The 21,220-nt window shown below is 53.2% G+C and overlaps 5 protein-coding genes across 5 annotated transcripts; 3 read left to right on the top strand and 2 right to left on the bottom strand.

The window, feature by feature from the left end:
- The first annotated feature begins 3,751 nt into the window (after positions 1–3,751).
- Positions 3,752–7,022, top strand: QC762_0076420 (uncharacterized protein). Its single transcript, XM_062883820.1, has 3 exons — positions 3,752–5,082; positions 5,150–5,601; positions 5,676–7,022. The coding sequence occupies exons 1-3, from the start codon at positions 4,591–4,593 to the stop codon at positions 6,394–6,396; spliced, it is 1,665 nt and encodes a 554-aa protein (XP_062741728.1). The 5' UTR covers positions 3,752–4,590; the 3' UTR covers positions 6,397–7,022.
- A 2,466-nt stretch (positions 7,023–9,488) lies between these two features.
- QC762_0076410 (uncharacterized protein) lies at positions 9,489–10,069 on the top strand (the record flags this gene model as incomplete). The annotated part of the gene is made up of 2 exons (XM_062883819.1): positions 9,489–9,950; positions 10,063–10,069. Exons 1-2 carry the CDS (start codon positions 9,607–9,609, stop codon positions 10,067–10,069), a joined length of 351 nt encoding a protein of 116 aa, XP_062741727.1. The 5' UTR covers positions 9,489–9,606.
- A 306-nt stretch (positions 10,070–10,375) lies between these two features.
- On the top strand, positions 10,376–11,530 carry QC762_500500 (uncharacterized protein; the record flags this gene model as incomplete). The annotated part of the gene is made up of 1 exon (XM_062890481.1): positions 10,376–11,530. One exon carries the CDS (start codon positions 10,376–10,378, stop codon positions 11,528–11,530), a length of 1,155 nt encoding a protein of 384 aa, XP_062741726.1.
- A 276-nt stretch (positions 11,531–11,806) lies between these two features.
- QC762_500505 (uncharacterized protein) lies at positions 11,807–13,459 on the bottom strand (the record flags this gene model as incomplete). Its single annotated transcript, XM_062890482.1, has 5 exons — positions 13,287–13,459; positions 12,873–13,224; positions 12,692–12,809; positions 12,554–12,624; positions 11,807–12,498 (listed from the first exon to the last, which is right to left on the bottom strand). Exons 1-5 carry the CDS (start codon positions 13,434–13,436, stop codon positions 11,807–11,809), a joined length of 1,383 nt encoding a protein of 460 aa, XP_062741725.1. The 5' UTR covers positions 13,437–13,459.
- A 1,045-nt stretch (positions 13,460–14,504) lies between these two features.
- On the bottom strand, positions 14,505–17,208 carry QC762_500510 (uncharacterized protein). Its single transcript, XM_062890483.1, has 2 exons — positions 15,015–17,208; positions 14,505–14,951 (listed from the first exon to the last, which is right to left on the bottom strand). Exons 1-2 carry the CDS (start codon positions 16,660–16,662, stop codon positions 14,752–14,754), a joined length of 1,848 nt encoding a protein of 615 aa, XP_062741724.1. The 5' UTR covers positions 16,663–17,208; the 3' UTR covers positions 14,505–14,751.
- Between the last annotated feature and the right edge of the window lie 4,012 nt (positions 17,209–21,220).

The following is a 21,220-nucleotide window of genomic DNA, read 5'->3' as shown; positions in this document are numbered from 1 at the left end:
GTGCTGTGCCATCCTCATGCATAAACGTTTAAGACTTGGCAAGGATCTTGGCACAAAACGGTTGCAAAATAAATCTCCTTGGACTTGCCAAGCCGGCTCTTCCTTCGTTTTTCTTGTTCTTGCGCAAGCATCCCGTTGCTTCTTTCCTTTCCTTGTTGAAGAAACGGTTGAACAGGGGCACGAGGGGCAAGGTCAACATCATCAGTCATCATCGCAGCCTTGTCGATCCCAATTCACCAAGAGATCCCTCCCGATGTCAACAACGCCATGAGGTTGGGTTTGACTGGGGTTCACGATGGGCGTGCGCGGGCTGCAGATCCGGCAGATGGGAGGTGCAAGTCTCACCTTGGTCTTGTCTGTCAACATGTGGACAAAGTGATAAGAAGCAGAGGACCCCCCAATGATCCTCTCACCATTTTCCTGCCATCGAGATCTCCTCATCCTAGGGACTGGTTAGTTAGCATATCAAGACAGCCATGGAGCGCAATGTCCGCACATGTTACGGCACGGTTCGGTTGGTGGACAGCTGGTTGCAGCATGAGGGCCAACATGGAGGGCAGCCACCGACAGCCATGACTGGCCAGCTTCCTCGCCGACCAGAGAATACCAGCTCCTCAAGTTTCCTTGTTGGAGCCTTGAACTCACCCACAATTTGTCCACTTCTTGTCCTTCAAATTCGCTGGGGTGCAACGAAGCGGCACCTACGTCAATCCGTACCTTTTTGTTCATCCTTTCCCTTTCCACAAGACCTTCAAAAACTGCGGTGTGGCGTGTGTGCGATCGGCAGACAGCCACTAGCTCGCAAGGTCCGCCTGCTAATAATTGCGAGGATTGCCAATCCTTGCCACGGGGAAGCCGTTTTCTCGATGATCGTTTCAATGCCGTTGGCCGTCGTCCGCAACGGGATTAGGGATCGGTCTGCGTGATTTCTGCAACCAGAAAGGGCGTAATTTTTTTTGGGACCTGCGGGCGTTGGAGAAACTGTGTCAGATCGGGAACAAAAGATGGCGGGTTGTGGGAGAGACACGGGAGAGGTGAAAAGTGCGTAACGTACCGTAATGTTTCTTGCCGTTATTACCTTCTGATGATGCTATCCAAAAGAAAGCGGCACCTTCAAATGATCACGAGGCTTGATGTCTTGACATCGCAGAATGGCATTTTCTTTCATCGTCCACATCCCTTCGCTTCACGGTGCCCAATGCAGCGACAGCGACGGTCAAGTTTCCCATCCCGGCGCTCGTCGAAAAGCAACCGAGTTTCGCTTTCCGCACCACCCCCCCAAAAATCTCAAGCTTTTTTCCCCCGCATTCGGTTTCTCCTTGGCATCAACCGTCTGCCGCACCCTCGTTCCCGCCCCCGGCTGCCCCGCCAGCCCTTGCCACTTGGCGCGGTTGATGGGCGAGGAAGCGCCACAGAATCGGTGGCGCTTCCAGGTTGGAGGAGTTGTTGACTGGAATGGTTCAGTGGCTTGACGGTCAACAAAGAGCGAGATCTGTCACGAGGTCGAGGACGGTGACATAGGGAATCTGCGTTTGGCGAGAAGTCCGGGGAAACCATCATGTTCCATTATTAGCCAGCACGAGGAGAACGGGGCCCGCACGTGAACATTGCCTCTGAGTCTCTGATGACCTTTTCAGCTAGCTGGTGGTGGCTTTGTCCCTGTCGGGAGTGATGACGCTGAGAGCTGATGCACAATCGCCTTTTTGGGAATGCTTTAGGTAATAATCCTGGGACAAGTTAACGACATGTCTAGTTCCTGGTTAGGTAGTGTAGGAGCATACCATCAGGGCAAAATCGACAAGCAAGACAGTGTGCTGGTTTTCATTGCAAGAGGAAAGTTGTTCAACCATGAAATTGTGTAGCACAAGACTTTGTCGCGTTGGACAGGACTCGGAACGTTGCATGGGAAATCAGACACCGCCGGCGCTGCTCAGTGCAACCATCCTCGCACCAGAAAAGCTGTGCCCCCCTTTCTCACCATCTGAGCGGTTGCCATTCGAGATTCGAGGGGACGGCAAGACTCGGGGTTTGGCGGAATTGTACACCGTGATACGAAGAAAGAGGCGTGAAGCTTCAGCCTTTAAGTGACACTTGCACAGGCAGCAACATCCACAACTCGGTGGACTGCAAATGCGTCATCGGCCTGGACCGAGAAACACCAGGATTGTTTGAGGCCTGGAGACCGGGGCTTCCTGGACGCATGAAATTGAGGGGAATCTCCAGCTCAGGGTTGAAGCTGGGGAAATGCAGCGACGTCGCAAGGTGGAGCTCTCCTCACCATGCGGTCAACAGCTGAACGCATCCTGATCTGCAAAAATAAGCATCTCCATGATCCCGGGACAGCAACCAAGTCTTTGGAAGACGTTGCATCCACAAGATTTTGGCAGAACAAGCTGTCGTAGACGATGTGGTGGTGGTGAGGACGATCGTTGGTGGGCACTTTCTGGGCAAACTTGGGGAAGCACTAGCAAAGAACAAAAAAGAAAAGTTCCTTTGGTGCTTGGCCCGCCATCCCCAAGCTAGAACATGGGCTAGCTTGCTGCTTATCTGATCTCCGCTACCTGTCCCACCTCTCCAGACTCTCCAGGCTCTCCAGGCTCTCCAGTCCAGACTCTCATCGGGAAGCTATTGTCAAGAAGTTTTTCCGACTCCCCCTGTTCCCCAGATAGTGTATCCCACACAATGCCCGCTATTCCCCAGATGATCGGTGAAAAATGCAAGTATGGCGATGAGCTTGATGGAACTTCCCCGAATTTTCTCCAAGTTTTTCCTGGTGAATCTGGGGTTTGAGCTTTTTGCCCATGGGGACCCCAAACAACAAAAACTGGGGCACGGGGAAATGACAAGAAAATGTCCCCAGAAAAGGACCGTTTTTAGCCGGCGACTCCTTGCCTTCTTGGCTAATGCTCCGGGCTAGCCAATTGAAGACCCATCGCGCCAACGTCCTTCTGGCCAGTTGCCTTTTGACGTGCAGCCCAACGGCTCCAAAGGCACGGGTCAGTTGACTGGTGCTGACTTGACGAGTCCGAAGCGTGATGGCCCTGATGGGCTGTAGTTCAAAAAGTATCGCCGTGCCAATGGCCGAGTGGTGCCGGTTTTTTTTTTTTGGTGGCGCGACGATTTCACGATCCAATACGCTCGGCAAGCCTTCCACATTCTGGCGACCACGCGACATGTGCCAGCGAGAAAAAAAAAAGAAACAATCCTCTGATCGGTCCTAGCGGTTGAAGTTGGCGCTCGCTTGTGAGGGAGCCGCACAACCCGCTTATCTTCAACGATCGAGGCAAGCTCATACAAGACAGTACCGGAAACAGGTGATGATGCTGTTCAGGGACTTGGCGCACGTGGCCATCACCAAACCCTGTGGAATGTACTGTAGCCATGTAGTTTAGTGTATCGTTGTAAGTGCTGAGGCCGTCATCGTTGTATGGGGGTCACTATGGAGCCTCACGAGGGCAATGGTGACCCAAACCCGGCGGCAAGGTTCACAGCAAAGTTTCTTTGGAGCCATCATGTGTCTGCCATGGGCCATCCTGAATGTCAGCGGCTTTGGTCGGTGGGGCCGAACCAGCCCGTGTTCGGTCGGGGGTTGGCCTCGGGAACGGAAGAGACTGTCACAGGCGTGGAATGCCACGGTAATATTACCGTACCTTACACAACCCGCATCCGCCATCCGCCTGGATTCCGCCTCTCCCCCCAGGCTCATCTCATCGGGGCCAACGCAAGATCTGGGGTTAGGCGAGCAAGTGTAGATGCAACGTTCCGGACCGACTCGGTCAATTTATGCTGCTCGTTTGCCTGCCTGACCACCCCCGTTCTAGGCTCAAGGTGGTGTGCACCACCACACACACACACACGGCACCGCGGCCACGGGAGCTGCAACGTCGAGAGGGCCGGCGGTTTCTGGGGTGGCTCGGTGGAAGCTGGGGCAAGCCCGGGGGAGTGGTAAGAGATGGGACGAAGAGGACCGGCTAGCAGTCGACCGGCGTGTCCCCGGGCGTTGCAAGAGTCGCAATGGGCCAGGGGGGTGCCTCAGATGCTCGGCGGTATTCTGCATGGACCCCATAGCTACCGAGCTACATGGTGAGCTTGGCCAACCCTATGCATCATATTCGAAGCCACCTTGTAAGTAGGGTCCCCGCAAACAATGCAGTCGTCCCGGCGGGAACGCGGCGAAATACCCCAAGCATACTTTTGCCAAGTCGGGGGTAATGGACTCTTCCCCAGTACTCCGCGTCTCCTGACTGGCCAGGAGCAGCCAACGCTCCGCAGAGTGACATGCTCCAAAACCTGGAACCCAAAGAGATGTAACCCATGCCAGCCAAAAAATCCAAAGGCCCTTCCATCCCAGTGGCACCCGCTTGTCATTCACTTCAAATATCACAACCCTCTCTCCCGTCTCACCGGTCGAGCTTCTTTTCTTCTCCCCATCCCGCTCTACACCCTTTCCCATCGATCCAACCCCTCGGGTCACGGTTACCACTTACACAACCAAGAGAAGGCATCGCCCCTCCCCCCCTCCCCTCCCCACCATATCGACAATACAATCTCTTCATCGAGCAAGGCGTATAAGAATCCTTTTTCACCATCATGTCGACTCACGACGAGAAGGAGGCCCCGGCCGCCTCCCACGTCGGCGGCCTGGCTACTACCCAGGACGTCGAGCGTATTGAGGCTCCCGTCACCTGGAAGGCCTACCTCCTCTGCGCCTTCGCTTCCTTTGGTGGTATTTTCTTCGGCTACGACTCCGGTTACATCAACGGTGTCCTCGGCTCCCAGATCTTCATCGACGCCGTCGAGTTCGCCGGTGCCAAGGCTGTTTCCGAGTCCCGGACTTCGCTCATCGTCTCTATTCTCTCCTGCGGTACCTTCTTCGGCGCTCTCATTGCTGGTGACGCCGCCGACTGGATTGGTCGCAAGTGGACTGTGATTCTCGGCTGCCTCATCTATATCATCGGTGTTGTCATTCAGATGATCACTGGCCTCGGTGATCCCCTCGCTGCCATCGTTGCCGGTCGCTTGATCGCTGGTATTGGTGTCGGTTTCGAGTCTGCTGTCGTCATTCTGTACATGTCCGAGATTGTAAGTCGGAGATACCCGTCGGAACCAAGAGATGCCAATGTGTGTGCTAACTGTTTCTGCTTCACAGTGCCCCCGCAAGGTGCGTGGAGCTCTGGTCGCTGGTTACCAATTCTGCATCACCATCGGTATCATGTTGGCTGCTTGCGTTGTGTACGCCACTGAGGGTAGAACCGACACTGGCTCGTACCGCATTCCCATTGCCATCCAGTTCCTCTGGGCCATCATCCTCGCTGGTGGTCTCATGATGCTCCCCGACTCTCCCCGTTACTTTGTCAAGAAGGCCAACCTTCCCGCCGCCACCGATGCTCTCGCTCGCCTCCGTGGCCAGCCCAAGGACTCTGAGTACATCCAGGTCGAGCTTGCCGAGATCGTCGCCAACGAGGAGTACGAGCGTCAGCTCATTCCCAACACCACCTGGTTCGGCTCGTGGGCCAACTGCTTCAAGGGTTCCCTCTTCAAGGCCAACTCCAACCTTCGCAAGACCATCCTCGGTACCTCTCTTCAGATGATGCAGCAGTGGTAGGTTTCTACTGAACAAGACGCGAAAGAGAAAATCAAAAAGATCAGCTGGCTAACATGTCTTTTGCGTTTAGGACTGGTGTCAACTTCATCTTCTACTACTCGACCCCCTTCCTCAAGTCCACCGGTGCCATTTCCAACTCGTTCGTCATCTCCATGATCTTCACCGTCATCAACGTGTGCTCGACCCCCATCTCCTTCTGGACCGTTGAGCGTTTCGGTCGCCGCACCATCCTCCTCTGGGGCGCTCTTGGCATGCTCATCTGCCAGTTCCTCGTCGCCATCATCGGTGTCACGGTCGGCTTCAACCACACCTTCCCCGCCCCCACGGCGGAGGATCCCGAGCGCACCCTCGCCAATAACATCTCTGCCGTTAACGCGCAGATCGCCTTCATTGCGATCTTCATCTTCTTCTTCGCCTCCACCTGGGGTCCCGGCGCCTGGATTCTCATTGGTGAGATCTTCCCTCTGCCGATCCGCTCCCGTGGCGTTGGTCTCTCGACCGCCTCCAACTGGCTCTGGAACACCATCATCGCCGTCATCACCCCCTACATGGTCGGTACCGACAAGGGCAACATGAAGTCGTCCGTCTTCTTCGTCTGGGGCGGCCTTTGTACCTTTGCCTTGATCTACACCTTCCTCTTCGTCCCCGAGACCAAGGGTCTCTCCCTCGAGCAGGTCGACAAGATGATGGAGGAGACCACCCCCCGCACCTCGGCCAAGTGGAAGCCCCACACCACCTTTGCCGGGTCTCAGCCCACCGACAGCGCCTACCTCAAGCAGGAGTCTGTTTAAATCGGCTTCTTTTTGCTCGATTCGGTTTTTCCAACCATCCATGAAGAATAGACGAGTGCTTTTGGTGTGTCGTCAAGAGGAAGAGGAATAGTTGTGGTGGCTTTGGCTTTTTCGGAGGATGCAGGAGAAGTCGTTCTGGTCTGATATCATATACCCCATATCGCGAGCGCGTTCGTTGCAGCGACAAACGAGTTTTTATTTTTTTCCCTCTAGTTTCGACACATTTGGAGAAACAACAAATAAAGAAGAGTTCTTTCACAAAAAAAAGAAAGCCGATCACAGAGATGACTTGACGAGGACGAGGGCGACATGACAAGGAGGCATTTGTTCTTGATGATTGGGTGGTTTGAAACTGGCTTTTCTTGGTGAGCTTTCCCCGGGTGACTGACGGGAAGGTGTGACCTTGATGAATGGTATATCTCGTGTGTTTTTATTGTTGATGGAAAGCGCAGCCATGGGCAAAAGGTTACTTAAACCCTCTACGTGTAAATGGGTGGTGGCTTTTTGTTGTCGTGTTTTGCGAATCACCTCCTCCCCTATGTATATAATAACTTCTAATTTCTCTTGTTCCGATGCGGGACACCATATCTACATTCTTCAGAAAGACAATGTTGTCGTCTCCGGGATTTTGCATGTGATTTCTCTGTGATCTTTGTTTTCATTGAAGAGCCCCAAGCTACACGGAAGCAACCGCTGCGGAAACTTCCTTGTCCCATCACGACGGGAACTGCAACAGTGAGAAATCGTCTTACATGTGCTGCAGGAACGAGCCAAGGATACAGAAAAGATTTTCAGGGGACTTTTCGATGATCGACATTCCCACAGTCTTCAGCGGCAGTTACTGCTTACCTCATCAACTTCACTCACTCCTGCTCTCACTCAACCCACTCTCCTCTCAAACCACATGAGTCGATCTCAAAATTCTCATCACCGCAGGTGACACAGTCTCAACGACAACGCGGCGTCCCAACGAAACAGGCACAATGCTGTGGTACGAGGAAGCGGGTAATTTGAAACGAAGAATAACGGAACAGTGACACGGTCGCCTGCAGTGACGATACGGGGGTTTTTGTACCATGGTGCTCCGTATCATGGTTGTATAGTATAAGGCGAGAGCTGTAAAACCGCCTTGATGACGGGGAGGTACCAGATAGATTGAAACGTTTAAATCCCCGAGTCTTGTGATGCGTGTAGCCGTTTTTCTCTCGGCCGGACATGAGTTGGGGTTTGGGCATGACGTAATGAAAATTACTGAGTACCTATCTATATAGTCATACCCGACAAAATTTTTGGCTCAGTCTGTATCGGTCTCACAAGGTGAGCAAAAGGTGAGCAAAAGGTGAGCGCCAGTAAGCATTACCTTGAGCTGAAGTGTGTCCAAGGACCGTTCGGCTATACTTGCCGCAACCAAAACTAATCATGATTTCCGTTTTCTCCTTTAGCGTACCAGTAGCCCGTTATTAAACCCACTAGAACTACTATCTATATTAAAACTGCAACTTTGCACATAGACGATTTTGTCTATTTTTCTAACAGAAGAAGACACTTATAAATTGCATAACGTACATTATAAGCGAGCCATGTATATAAGCGAGCCGTTTACTCTCCTAACTCTACCACAGCTATGTTACAACCTGCACCAGGAATGGATACAGACTGCAAGGCAGTACGCCAGAGGTGAATATGACAGGATGATCGAAGGTTGTGACAAGCGTCTCAGACATGGGTTCACTGTCAACAACAGGTTGTTCTAACAAAGAGCTACTGAGAGTAGATTTTAGACAAATGAACTTGAATTGCTTGCATGAGGAATCAGATTCCTCGACACGGGGAGCGCCCGGCGCTCCCCCCTATTTATGTGAAGCTATCTACATATGTTTCTGAAGTATCCTTGTACCTTGCTCAGTGTGCTTTATTGCTTGCTTTTGGTCGCGGCCAACAGACCATGGCCACCGCTAACAGACCTTTCTTTCTGACAGGTACCACCCAGTGGTTCCTGTACAGGGGTATTACGCTTGGGGCGTAACAAGCTATCCTCAATTACACAACTATAACACTCGGAAACTACAAAAATTAAATTAAAAACAAATGAATTAGCTAATTCTGCAGCCTCCAGGCATGTACGTGTATCATAGCCAGACTTACCGCACACACTATAGCACTGAACTTTCGTACGAGCCCTTCCTGCATTACCGCTATCCTGCTGCCTTTCTTACGCTGCTTCCCCACCTACGGCCTTCTAGTCAAGTATATCATTTGCATTTTGCATGCTAAGTGTGACGAACCCCTATCCAGAACCTCTGAAAGAGATACTGGTTGAAGGCACTTCTGAATAATCCTGGTTCGGTGCAGCTAAACAGTGCACAACAAGATGTCTCAATGTAAACACAAGATACCGTGAATACAAGCGTGAATTGCATACTGCAGAACTGTCTATCTACACCAGCCAGTTCCTCCGTATATATAGACCTTGGGACCGTGAAGTGCTAACCCTGCTATGGCCCCGATCACTCCTAGCACATTGCATCCTGCAAAGTGCTCGTCGTGCTATGCCTTCGATCACCCCGAGCATCTTGCATCCTGCAGAGTGCTCGTGGGTCTTGGCGCCATAGCACTTCTGGCCAGCCCCAATTGGCTGTCTCCTGACTTTCCTAATGAATGGCTGGGGACGTCCTGCGCCCCACATACTGCGCGACCTGCCGTTGGGCTAACTGTGACATGAGAGCGTCGCGTAAAGTTATTGATTTTGGAGAATGGCGAGTATAGGGTGAGCGGTGGTGAGCTCAAGGTGAGCCGAGGGTGAAGCGAGCCTGATGTTGGGCTAACCGTGCTCGGACGAGACAAAAATGTTTTTAGAGACCGACTACCTAGGTAGCTACATATTCGGAGTGTTGAAGCTCCCGCGGGATCTAAGAATGAACCTACTCAGAGTAGAGGTAGAGACGTCGAATTAGACATTCAAGACAGCGTGGAGTCCAATTTCACATGATGCCATCCGGTGCAAGGTTGATGCCAAGACGTGAAAACAGGGGGGGGGTCCTGGAGATCCACATTGAATGCGATCTCGGATGCCGGCCAACAACGACCTGCCATTGACGACTGTTTGGAAACTTCACGGCAATTGGCAGAGTCTCGAGGGGTTCGTTTTCAGGTCAAAATCAAGGTGAGTTTGCTGTTTGCAATTGGCCAATCGTGGACGTTGTTCGTAGGATGCAACACCCCAAAGCTACCATTCGCGCGCTGCTCAAAATTCTCCCCTCTCCCAAGCTCCCATCGTCGCTGTTTCGATCGCCATCTCGCAGATCTCCGAACAAGTGTTCCTCGCCCCCAGCTGAACTCCATATGCCGAAGCGCCCAGCCTTCATCCCACGGACCTGCGCATGTCGCCTCTCTCCTAGGCGTCTCGGCAAACCGGACCACGCTCCCCGCACTGCCGGACTGCTCTCCTCGCCACCTGCAGCAAAATCAGCCTCAACAGCACCGCACACCGTGAGGGGAATCTATTTCTCCGCTGTACAACTCCCGTCTGATGGAGGCAAACAACACAACGCAAGGTACGAGCGAATAGTCCCACTACCCCGCACCATAAGAAGGCAGACCAGGCCCGTTTGGGGCATGGCTGATGATAATGGGTGAGCTGCCATTCGATCGCTAATTCGGATACAGCGGGTAGAGGACGTAGATGCCGGTACAGGAAGGTTGTTGGAGTAACAAAGGTGATGGAGTCAACAAACTATGGATATCTAGAGATCCACAATTCGGTTTCGCCAAGTCCTTTTCTCCATACAATGACATTCTACTCCTCACCTACGGGACGGTTGTATATAACCCCCCTCTTCCTCATCTTCTGACGTGTGTGCGTAGTGTGTGTCAAGTTCATCCCGTTCAGCATTCTCTCGTTGTCCGCATCCGTAAAAGACGCCTATTTTTTTCCCAACCCCTCGGACCCGGTATCACCACCACAAAACAAAAAGTCAAAATGCCCCTCCCCGCCGGCGTCTACCGCGCCGACCACGTCGGCTCCTTCCTCCGCCCCAAACCCATCCTCGACGCCCGCGAAAAGCTCGACACCCAGTCCATCACGCTCGACTCCCTCCGCGCCATCGAAGACGAGCACATCTCGACCGTGGTCAAGTCCCAGGTCCAATCCGGCCTCCAGTCCATCACCGACGGCGAGTTCCGCCGCGCCTGGTTCCACATCGACTTTCTCCAACACCTCGCCGGCGTCGAGCGCCACGGCTCCCTCTCCTCCACCAATGTCACCTCCCACGGCGTGACACCCCCCAAGATTGTCGTCTCGGGCAAGCTAGGCCACCCAAACGCCATCCAGGTAGAGGACTACAAGTTTGTCGAAAAGGAAGTCGCCAAGGTATCCGACGGCAAGACAAAGATCACAACCAAAGTCTGCATCCCCTCCCCCACCATGGTCCATTTCCGTGGTGGTCGCGAGGCGATCTCCACAGAGGCCTACCCCAACCTCGACCCGGACTTTTTTGATGACTTGGTACAAGTCTACCAGGCTGAAATTGCCGACCTTTACGCTGCTGGATGTCGGTTTGTCCAGCTGGACGATACCAACCTCGCGTACCTCTGCGACGAGGGGATGCGCGCCGAGGCGGCCAAGCGCCACGGTGTGGATGACCCCCAGGCCCTCACGAAGCAGTACGCAAAGTTGATCAACCGGGCAATTGCGGGCAGGCCAAAGGATATGGTTATCGGCATCCACCTCTGCAGGGGTAACTTTCGGTCTCAGTGGTTCGCCGAGGGGGGTTACGAACCCGTCGCGGAGACGCTGTTCAAGGAGCTGGATGTGGATGTTTACTTTTTGGAGTATGACGACCAGAGGTCGGGCGATTTCCAGCCGTTGAGGTTCTTGCCCGAGGGAAAGATTGTCGTTTTGGGGGTCATGAGCAGCAAGAAGGCCGCGTTGGATGACAAGGAGGATATCAAGAGGAGGCTGAAGGAGGCAGCGGGGTATTGTCCGCAGGGGCTGGACCAGCTTTGCTTGAGTCATCAGTGTGGGTTTAGCTCGACGGTGGAGGGGAATGATCTTACCGAAGAGGAGCAGTGGGCCAAGGTGAGGCTGGAGGTCGAGATTGCGAAGGAGGTTTGGGGGGAGGATTTGTCTGTTTAGATTGTTGTCTGATAGGCGGAGAGTATGAGTGTACTGGCGTTCAACAGGGATACCCCGGGTGAGATGTAGGTTCAACAGCCGGAATTTGGACAGTGGAAAATTGTATGAGAATAAAAAAGAGACAAAAATATTTCCATGTCTTCAATTGGCCGAGCTGGCTCTCACCTGTGACCTCTTGATGCTCATATAGCAGGTATATGCCAGGTAGTACACATGCATAAACTCGCCATAGCAAATCTTCCCATCCATCTAGCAAGCAAAATGCCGTCCCAAATGCTACTCGTTCTTCTTCCCACCCTTCCGCTCGTTCTCCCTAATCACATCCCCCATCTCCAAATCGCTTTCTCTGCGCCCACTGGGCCAAGTATTCCACGAACGCTCTCTGGGCTCTCTGGGCTCTCTGGGCTCTCTGTAACTCTCTCTGATGCTGGCCGTCGGCTCCGAGGTCAACGTAGAGCCCTCTCCTTCGCTGCTAACAACAACTCTCACCGTCCTGAGAATCTCTCCTTCCTTGGGCTGCTGTTCATTCGAACTAGCTGATCTAATGTTGTTATGTCCTCCGGTGATGGTGGTAACAGTCGTCATATTTCTTCCTTCGCTGGAACTCGCGCCAGCAACGCCTACTCGGGCAACGGGCATAGACCGAATCGGTGGCATAGGTGGTGGGTCTTCCGCGGAGGGGGGTAAACTTCTAAACATTGCGGACAAAGAGATCATGGACTCGGAATCAACAAGGGGGTGATGATGTTGATGTGCTTGAGCTGGGGGCCGGGGGAGGAAGCTTCTTCGGCTGGCTCGTGAAGCATTCGTGATTGGGTTGGTCATATCGAGTAGCTCGCTTGCGCGGCACGAGCGGCGCATGGCGGTAACTTGGTTATGTAGAAAGAAGCGGAGGGCAGGAATGGAGGCCGCAGTGATGATTACGGTCGGTTCGACGAAGTGGTATGTAATGAGGTCTATCGAGGTGTCTGGACAGGAGGGTGGTCAGTGGAGGTTTAAGGCGGTCTAAATAAAAGAACTTACAAGAGAGATCGAGGTCGAGAACAGAGACGCAATTGATGTACGAGAGTTTCATAATCCCGAGGATGCTTGTTCTATAGTAAAAGTAGTGGTGGTCAGTTACGGTGCGAGAATGGGATGGGGAGAGAAGAAGAGACCCACACGCAACCCATGCTCAGCGCGACGGCGAGACCGTACTTCTCTGCCTTTTTCATCCGAAGCTTCCAGACCATGATCCAGGGTAAAAGGGACAAAATAAAGTCGGAGATAACGCCCCATACTAGTCCCAGCCCCAGCATTGTTAGTTACCAGGCTTTGTCGCCGTCAGACAGAGTGAACTTACCAGCATAAAAGATCCCAAAGTTCCAGGCTGTAGTCCTGTCGACACACTCTTGCTGCATGTTGTTGTCGTTGATCTTGACCGACATCACCACCGCGACGATGAGGGTCGTCAAGATGGTGATGGCGGTGGTGGTCTTGAGCAGAGCCCTCTGCCAAAACACCGGGGTGATCCTCCACAGCAGCAGGGCGGCGGAAGTTTTGGCCGCAGCCCCTGAGCAAGAGCTCAGGGCCTGGGCCACCGAGATCAGGGCGGCGGCGCCCTTGGGAAACTTGTCCTCCACCTGTTGGTGGAGAGTGTAGCCAAAGTTGGCTACCGACGCTAGCAGCAGCGCCAGGCTTCCGAGCGTGAGGAGCTGTTGTTGACCGTTAGCACGCGGCGAGTGTGGGAGGGTTCGCAAACGAGGGAAACGCGTACCCAGGCGACCACCATGAGGTTGTCGTCCAGCATCACCTCCTTTCCGTACTTGGCTTTTGAAAAAAGCCGGAGGAACACAGCACAAAACGCAATCACCGTCATTGTGGTGACGGTGGAGATGAACTCCACCGTCCGGTCCGAGGTCTCCATCGTTTTGGCGATGGTGGTGGTGGTGATCTGGTTTTGTGAAGACTTGAAGAAAAGGTCAAATTTTGAAAATTGAACGCGTCGAAAGTCTTTTAATAGGCGTCAAAAGTGTGCCCTAGGCCTCGACAGATGGTGGCTAGACGTGGAAGGAGCGTTCGAGGTCTATGCAGGCAGCTTGAAGGCCTATTCGAAAGCTTATTAGGCCTGTTTGGATACTGAACAGGCTTATCTGGATAGTCAAGAGGCATCAAACTATCCAATGAAGGCCGATTGAACCTTTGGAGAGGCATTTGAAGTTATTAATTAGGCCTTTATTAGATAAGCTGAGGCCTTCATCACATAATCGGAGACCTTCATTTGACATCTTCAGGCGTCTTCCCAACACTAGGAGGTCTTACAATTGTACCAGCAGGCGTCCGCCTTGAAGCTCGTGCCTAATCGCAGCGCGGAGGGGTTGGTGGGTTGCCGACGGGAAAGCATGTGGAAAACGCCCCCCAGATCGCCTTTCTCAGGCCAAGGAGGACGGCACGTACGGGGTTGACGGTTCCAAAGTAGCAGGTTCAATGCAGGTGAAGCAAACTCCTTGTTCGACGGACCCGTCTGAGGACTTCCATGGGGCATTTCGATATTCAGATGAGAGTGAGATGGGTGTTACATATATATACGATGGGCCAATCAACCTCTTTCCATCATTGTTTGCCTTGGTTGATCAAAGCATCTTACCGCGTGGAGCCAGCTGTGTAGCGCATCCAGAGGTCCAGTTGCTCCGCGCTCGCTGATGGCTGTCCCGAGTCAGATCGGATTGTTAGCAGCAAAAAATGGGAATGGAGGTAGGATGGATAGTGTTGACAAGAATCTCAATATCTTGATCAAGTAGGTAGAGTAGAGATCCAAAGCTGGATGGATTATCTTTCGAGTGGAACGACCGTCAGTTGCTGCTACGGAAAAATAAATCGCAAATCGAGCATTTTGACTGTGTGCTTCGATCTGTCAGAGATCTGAGGTGTAGGTCTTTTGACTCTGACAGCCTTGCAAACACATCATTGTCATTATTTAAGGGGGTCATACAGGTGACAAAGTCATCGAATAAACATGTTGATTGACCCACAGCAAGATGGAATTGAAGAGTTATCGTAGAAATTATGCCACGTGCTGGGAATACAAACTCTTGTTGCTAGAAACCAGATAAAGCTCGAGATGTGGCGTTACAAACAACGCTTAGAATTTTGAGGCGCTGTTGGTATGTCTCACATCCAGCAACAACCCAAGGTCCAGAGCTTAAGCTCCTCCACATGGCTCAAGCCTTCCACGTATAGGCTTACAGGTCTCTAAGATTGTCAGGGACAGTCTTCCGGTAGTCCAGCTCGATCGGGTGGCTTGGCCAGATTGCCATGCCCTCCTTGTGCCAGGTATCAGGCTCGATGTGAACGTTGAGACGGTCGGGATGCGCGGTGGCGTTGAATACCATGTTAGTCGGCTTCTTGACGTCGTACTTGGGCCAGACAGGAAAGCCGGGGACTAGTAGTACAAGAAAGGTTAGTGCGTTGTCACTACAACCGCATCGTCGCGCAAGAAACATACCAGAGACCGCGTTGGGGTTGCCAGTGTAGATGTAGGCAATGAGCTTGGCAGCAATGCCCTGTGACAGCTGAAGATGCGCCTCAGAGCCCTTCGGAATTGGCGGGTTGTTGCCGTAGAGGTCGTGTTCCCTTGGGAAACGGAAAAAGTAAGAGTAATCTGTGGAGTGACCAGCAAACCCAGGCTTAAAGTTTGTAAAGTTGGTGATCGGAAAGGAGGTCGGCCACGTATCGAACCGGTACGAATATGCCGTCATGCCTAGCTCAGCAAACTTCTGCGCGACAGCCCGGCGACCAGCGATCACGAAAAAGTCACCAAACATCGAAGCAAATCTCCGGAACTGCTTCCCACAGCGTAAGCCCCCAGCAATCCTGAATTCCTCGCACAGACGATCTGTCTCTGACATTGGCAAAGCGTAGGGCGGACCCTGGGCTTCCGCAGGGTACGCTCGCATGATGAGGTCGAGTGTCTCATTCCGTGCGTCAAGGAGTAACAATCTAAGCATCGCGTGGACATCCTCGTCCGTGTCCAGGTCTTGAGGTAATGATTTGGAGGGGCCCAGGCCTTCATCACTACCGGTTCCGATCAAGACAGACACATCGCGACGGAACTTTCCCGAGAGAAGCTGGAGCGTCGGAGGCATGGACACAAAGTCTCCGTCTACCATCGGCTTCCAGACTTCCAAGTCGGCCACTGTCATACTTGCTTCCCACAGCTGGTCCCCAGACAGTCTCCGCAGACAGGCCAGAGTGTCTTGGGCGCCAGTACAGTTTGTCGCCCGAACAATCCCCTTGTAGCCGGCAAGAGCGTCATAGCGTGTTGGGTGGTGAGAGTTTCCGACGCCCACTGACGAGCTGACCATGATGGCTCCCCGAAAAAGCCTCTTCTCGCCACGTTGGTCTCCGTAGGCCAAGATCTGATGAGTGATGGAGTGGCTTCCAGCAGATTGACCCCAGAGTGTGACCTTGTCCGGATCGCCGCCAAAAGCGGCAATGTTTTCATGGACCCATTGCAGGGCTATCCGTTGATCCTTGAAGCCCAAGTTGGTGACGCCTTCCTTAGCTACCTCAGCACCGCCGGGGAACCCAAGAAAACCGACACGATAGTTCAGTGTGACGGCAATGATGGGCATCTGCTGGGCCACGCTCGCTTGGACGATGTAGGACATGTTCGAGTTGATATCGGCGCCGAAACCGTCAACAAACCCGCCGCCGTAGAGCCAGACAACGACAGGGAGCCTTTTCTTCTTACCAATGCCAGATGGTCGAATGACGTTGAGATTCAGGCATTCGTCCGACTTCTCGGTCACATTTGCCCTTTCCATGTCTGCCGGCGGCGCATAGCAATAGCAAATTGCACCATTGTACTCGGCGGAGCGGGAACCTCTCCAGGACTCGTCCCAAGGGGTGGGATTTCCAAGGACGGGAGCTCTGGCGAAGGGGATTCCGAGAAACAGATCCTGAGAAAACTCAGGGAGGTAACGGCCGATGTAGGTACCGTTGAGCGTGGTTGCTGAGGGGGCTTTGTGGCTCCCAGCAAACGCAACAGGAAGAAGAGCGAGATAATGGAGTAGCATGTTTGCAATGGCCGATGCTGGCTCTCTGATTGATGAGAGAGCTGTTTGTTCAAGAGCCCTGGAATACATCATCATTTATAGCTGAGAATCATGGCGGGGATCATGTTGTGATACTGTTGGCTTTGTAAGTTTTTCTTGGTTGCGGGGCAAGGTGGAATCTTCATCCTTCCCAGTCGCAGTGAGGGCATCGACATGTTCCTTCGAAAGGCCTGAAGGGCAAGGCAGAATCATCGCGCGGGAATAGGAACGGTTAAACTTGATGGAGGAGCCAGCATGCCATGGAACCGGTGCTCGCTACGGCGGGAATGACACGGCCGGTAGGACCCCCGCGCCCATAGCTCATACTACCAAGGGGAAAGCCGCATGGTAAGCCTCGTTGTTCCCGGGGCCAACAACGTTCAAGGTCCTAGAATAGATTTATCTTTGGTGTTACGGGAATCACAGCCATTGGCTGTTCAGTGCGAATAGCGTGCCGTGAGAACCGCCAGAGAAGGCGACTGACCACTAGAGTGCCGTGGAACTCGTTCTTCCGCTCCGAAAAGAGCTGACGCCAGGGACTTGTGTAAGTCGGGCATGATGTGGATGTTTGCTAATAAGGTATCGTCAGCATAGCAATCGTTCGCCATAGCTACACGTCCGTGGTGGAGGGTGGTGGGGTGCTAGAATTGGAGAAATGTGGGGAGAAGTCCAATGCCAAGGGCGGGGCACCGACAGACTTGAGCGGAATTGGGGACAGCTCTTGGCATATCCTCGAACACACCCTTGGACCTGCCGCCGTTGTGGCGAGTTGCCTCTGACATACTCAGAAGACTCTTGGATTATTTGAGAGCCCTTTATGGCACCATGGCTATTTCTCCACGTTTGGGTGGACCTACAGGCACAGGCTGGCGGCAGCGATGATGGGTTGACCAGATCGTCAGATCCTATCAAGTGAGGCCTGCCAAGCGAAGTATACCAACGAACCCCGATACCCGCCCTACCTACCTGGGAACACCATCATTCAAGATCCCAGGCCGTCCGGGAGTATTGAGTTTTCCAGATGATGACGGCTGTGATCTGTTCTTGTGTCAGCGAGGCTGGGCAAGCAATGGCGTTGAACCTCCGACAACCAGTCGATAGTCCACCTCCAAAACCAGAGCTTAGAATCCCGATTCTATATCTATTCATTACTGGGCTCTTCCGACGAGTTCATGCATCCATTTAGAACCGCCGCATGATCAGGACATAGAATGGTACGCTAGGTCTCGGAAATTAGGACGTCGGTGAAGGGGATCTGGTCTGCATCATCGTTGGATACTTACTACCCGTTATATTACGTCGCAATCCCAAAAAGTCGCATAAAGACTTGGAGAACGAAGATTTGGAAGATGATGTTGAAGCCTGTCACACGTCAACGAACTAACCACCGTGAACACGGCCAACAACACCGTCGATGCCACTGAAAGAAGGGGTAACTGCACGCTGTGAACCAGTAGTCAAAGTGAGGTAGACGATCACAGGCTTCGCGGTTATTAAGAAGATGATATTGGTCAACCTGAGATATTGAGGAACTTGGCAGCGGCTTGAGGCCACTGGGCACGGACCACCTGACGATGGATAAATACGCGTCTCTGAGATCTGTCTGTATTCCTAGACCTTCTTCTTCCTCATCACGCTCTTCGAGGCCATTGAAGATCATTAGCCTGAATTGAACCATGAAGTTCCAAGCCCTGATATTACAGCCCTTGTCACATATAATCTTCAAACAATCGAAAGACGACAACCAATACAATACAACACCATAGCGCTATCACCACTTACCCCGCTCTCTCCTTTTGTTGATGTCCACTACATCGTCATCAGCTCCACCCTCAGATATCGTTGAAGGATTCGTTCCACTACCTTGCAACCCTTGGGTTGACGACGACGAAGACTCCAACTTCACCACAGGAGAATACTCCTTCAACGCGTCGCCTACTCCGCGACCCTTCATTCCCGGCTACGCCGCCCACATTCCTCTTCCGACATCACCAATCACGGTGTCACCGACGTACGCGTCCATCTCGACCTACAACATGTCGGACTATCGCTCCCCTTCAGCTGAGCCTGTCCAGGTCGATGACCACATGGAGCTCACGCTCTACTCGCCTCAGGACTTCGAAGTCATTATGAGCGACCCCTCTGATATCCAGCCTTTGCCTGGTGCTATTCACGACCCGGCACCCTGGGTTATTGAACTCCATCGCCGCATGAGCGAAGCTTATGAGGGTGTACGACAGCTTGCTCAGCAGCAACACAAGGACCGCATCGATCACCAGGAACTCGCACGCCTTAAGCATCAATACGAGCATATCCGCGAGCAGTACACTGTGTGCGCCGGCCTGATCAAGATTGGGGTTCAGGTCTCGGAACAGCAGATCAAGCACTTCCGGCAACAAGTCGAGAATGCCAGTGCCACCTTTGCAAACGAGATCTGGGGAGCCATCGCGGTCATCACCCAGGACGAGCGTCAGCGTCAACAGGCTATTGAGCAGCTTCGTGAATCTGCCAACCGCCACCACTCCGCCCTGGTAACTCTCGAAAAGGAGGTTGCAAGCCAGAAGAAGTTCAACAATCAAGTCGAGAACTGGGCGCTCCAGCGTGACCGTGATATCGATGGACTTCTGGCGAAAGAATTCGTCGAACCCTCTACTCTAGACGAACACGAACGAGCTATCACGGAACGGATCAAGAAGCTCGTGAAAGAAGACCTCAAGGAGTTCCGCGCTCAGATGGAACAGAACCCCAATGCCAATGTCGACTCCGTCTGGCGTAGCGTTAGCCAACGGGCATCGGCGCGACCCTCGCACCCATCCACAGCCATACCATCAAAGGTGTCATCCTCAACTCGGCGTGTTCGCGACAACTTAACCAACCAAGCACTACAAGATGCTCAAGCACGCCGAACGGCCCGCCAAGCCAACATTCAATTTGAGGCTACTCGGGTCGGACCTATACACGCGACGCCTACACCCAACGGTGGCGGAGGAGGAAATATTCCCCCACGACGATTCCACGCTACCGCCGGAGAACCACCCTCGGATCCAGATGACTCGGACTCAGAGGACCCCGATGACGATCGACGTGAGAGGCGATCATCTGCTGGAGGAGCCGGAAGGGGACCTCCCAGAGGACCTCCAGCCACACGCAGCCGCCCTCGATCACCCAGTCCCTCGGGTCGAGAGGACCTCACTCGACTCATTCGTCTCTTTTCTCAAGCACCGATCCAAGTCAACCCGGTACACATGACAAAGCCCCCGTCCTACGACGGCAGGGACCTCGCCAAGTTCCGTTCCTGGTGGCTTAAGGTGGAAGCGTATATGGATTCATACCCTACTGGTTTTCCCAACGACCAGGTCAAGATTAACTGGGTTGGATCACTTCTCACCGACAAGGCCCAGGTATGGCACCAACAGAGAATGAGCCAAGTCCAGAGACTCGGCTTTATAGACGCCTGGAGTAGTTACACCACCGCTATCAAGGAACGCTTCCGGGATACAGCCGCTATTAAGGAACGCTTCCGGGATACAGCCGCTATCAAGGAACGCTTCCGGGATACAGCCGAAAGGTACCGCAATGCCCGCAAGATGCAAGAACTCAAGTATCAAGGGGACATTTCGCAGTACTTGACCGAGCTTAGCGACCTCAACGAGGTGGTGCAATGGTCGGGGACTACGTTCCAGAGTCATGTCTCAAAGGCACTTCCGGATGAGATCACCAAGTTAATCTACTCAAGACAAGGCGGCGTCCCAGAAACGGATGAGGACTTCCTCCACGCCATCCAGGAAGCTGGCCACATCTACGAGAATATGCTCACCAACCCTGGCATCTCAGTTGGTCACCGGGCGGGAAAAGACACGCCCACTTCGATCTCGAGCGCTCGAAGTCGGGCCCTCCCCACCAAAGTCGCTCCCAACAACCGTCAAATCCATCCTTAAGAAGCAACAAGGCACCCTCCAAGCACCAAACGCCAGACCCGATCCGAAAGATATTAAATGGGCGACCGTCAAGGAAGCCTTAGCAAGGATCTCTCAGGAGAACGTCGACAGGCATAAGAAGGACGGTTCCGCCTGCTGGCGATGTGGTCGCAACAACCATCACACCCTCGCCTGCTTCGCAAGAAAGGATGTCTCCGGCAACGACCTCCCGCTGCTCCTCCCAAGATAGCTGGGGTCAAACGGAAGGCCGAGGAGAAAGAGAAAGAAATAACACCTCCAAAGAAAGTACGAATTGACGCTATCGGAGTACACCAGTCTTCGAGGTACTCGACGACGATATGTCCGGTACCGAGACGGGTTTTCACTAGGCCGCCTGCCCACGCCGACAGGATGCAACCGGCCGACTGGCGTTACCATTGCGGGAGTCAAGCGCCCTCACCCAAGCAAGGAGGACGAAGATGAACAACCAAGACGCCGGCCTAAGGTGGGAACCAGGCCCATCATCCAGATGAGCATTATCAAGGACATCAATGGGCGCCCTCGGGAATACCCAGTACGCGTCCTCCTGGATCCTGGCAGTACGGTTCCCGTCCTATCAGAAGACGTGGTTAGCCGCTTATCTATTGAGACCTTCCACCATCCTCCAGGGTTCTATCTTCAATCCTTTACTGGAGAAG

Source organism: Podospora pseudocomata, chromosome 5, assembly GCF_035222375.1.
Source record: "Podospora pseudocomata strain CBS 415.72m chromosome 5, whole genome shotgun sequence".
NCBI classification, from domain to species: domain Eukaryota; kingdom Fungi; phylum Ascomycota; class Sordariomycetes; order Sordariales; family Podosporaceae; genus Podospora; species Podospora pseudocomata.
The sequence above is the reverse complement of the archived record's forward strand: the minus strand, read 5'-3'. Positions and strand labels throughout refer to the sequence as shown.

Bases quoted from the DNA above. Each gene is read 5' to 3' on its own strand.
- QC762_0076420 (XM_062883820.1), top strand. From the start codon at position 4,591: ATGTCGACTCACGACGAGAAGGAGGCCCCGGCCGCCTCCCACGTCGGC. The intron at 5,083-5,149 runs GTAAGTCGGAGA...TCTGCTTCACAG, and splicing joins TTCTGTACATGTCCGAGATT to TGCCCCCGCAAGGTGCGTGG. The intron at 5,602-5,675 runs GTAGGTTTCTAC...TTTTGCGTTTAG, and splicing joins CTTCAGATGATGCAGCAGTG to GACTGGTGTCAACTTCATCT.
- QC762_500510 (XM_062890483.1), bottom strand. From the start codon at position 16,662: ATGATGATGTATTCCAGGGCTCTTGAACAAACAGCTCTCTCATCAATC. The intron at 14,952-15,014 runs GTATGTTTCTTG...TTGTACTACTAG, and splicing joins CAACCCCAACGCGGTCTCTG to TCCCCGGCTTTCCTGTCTGG.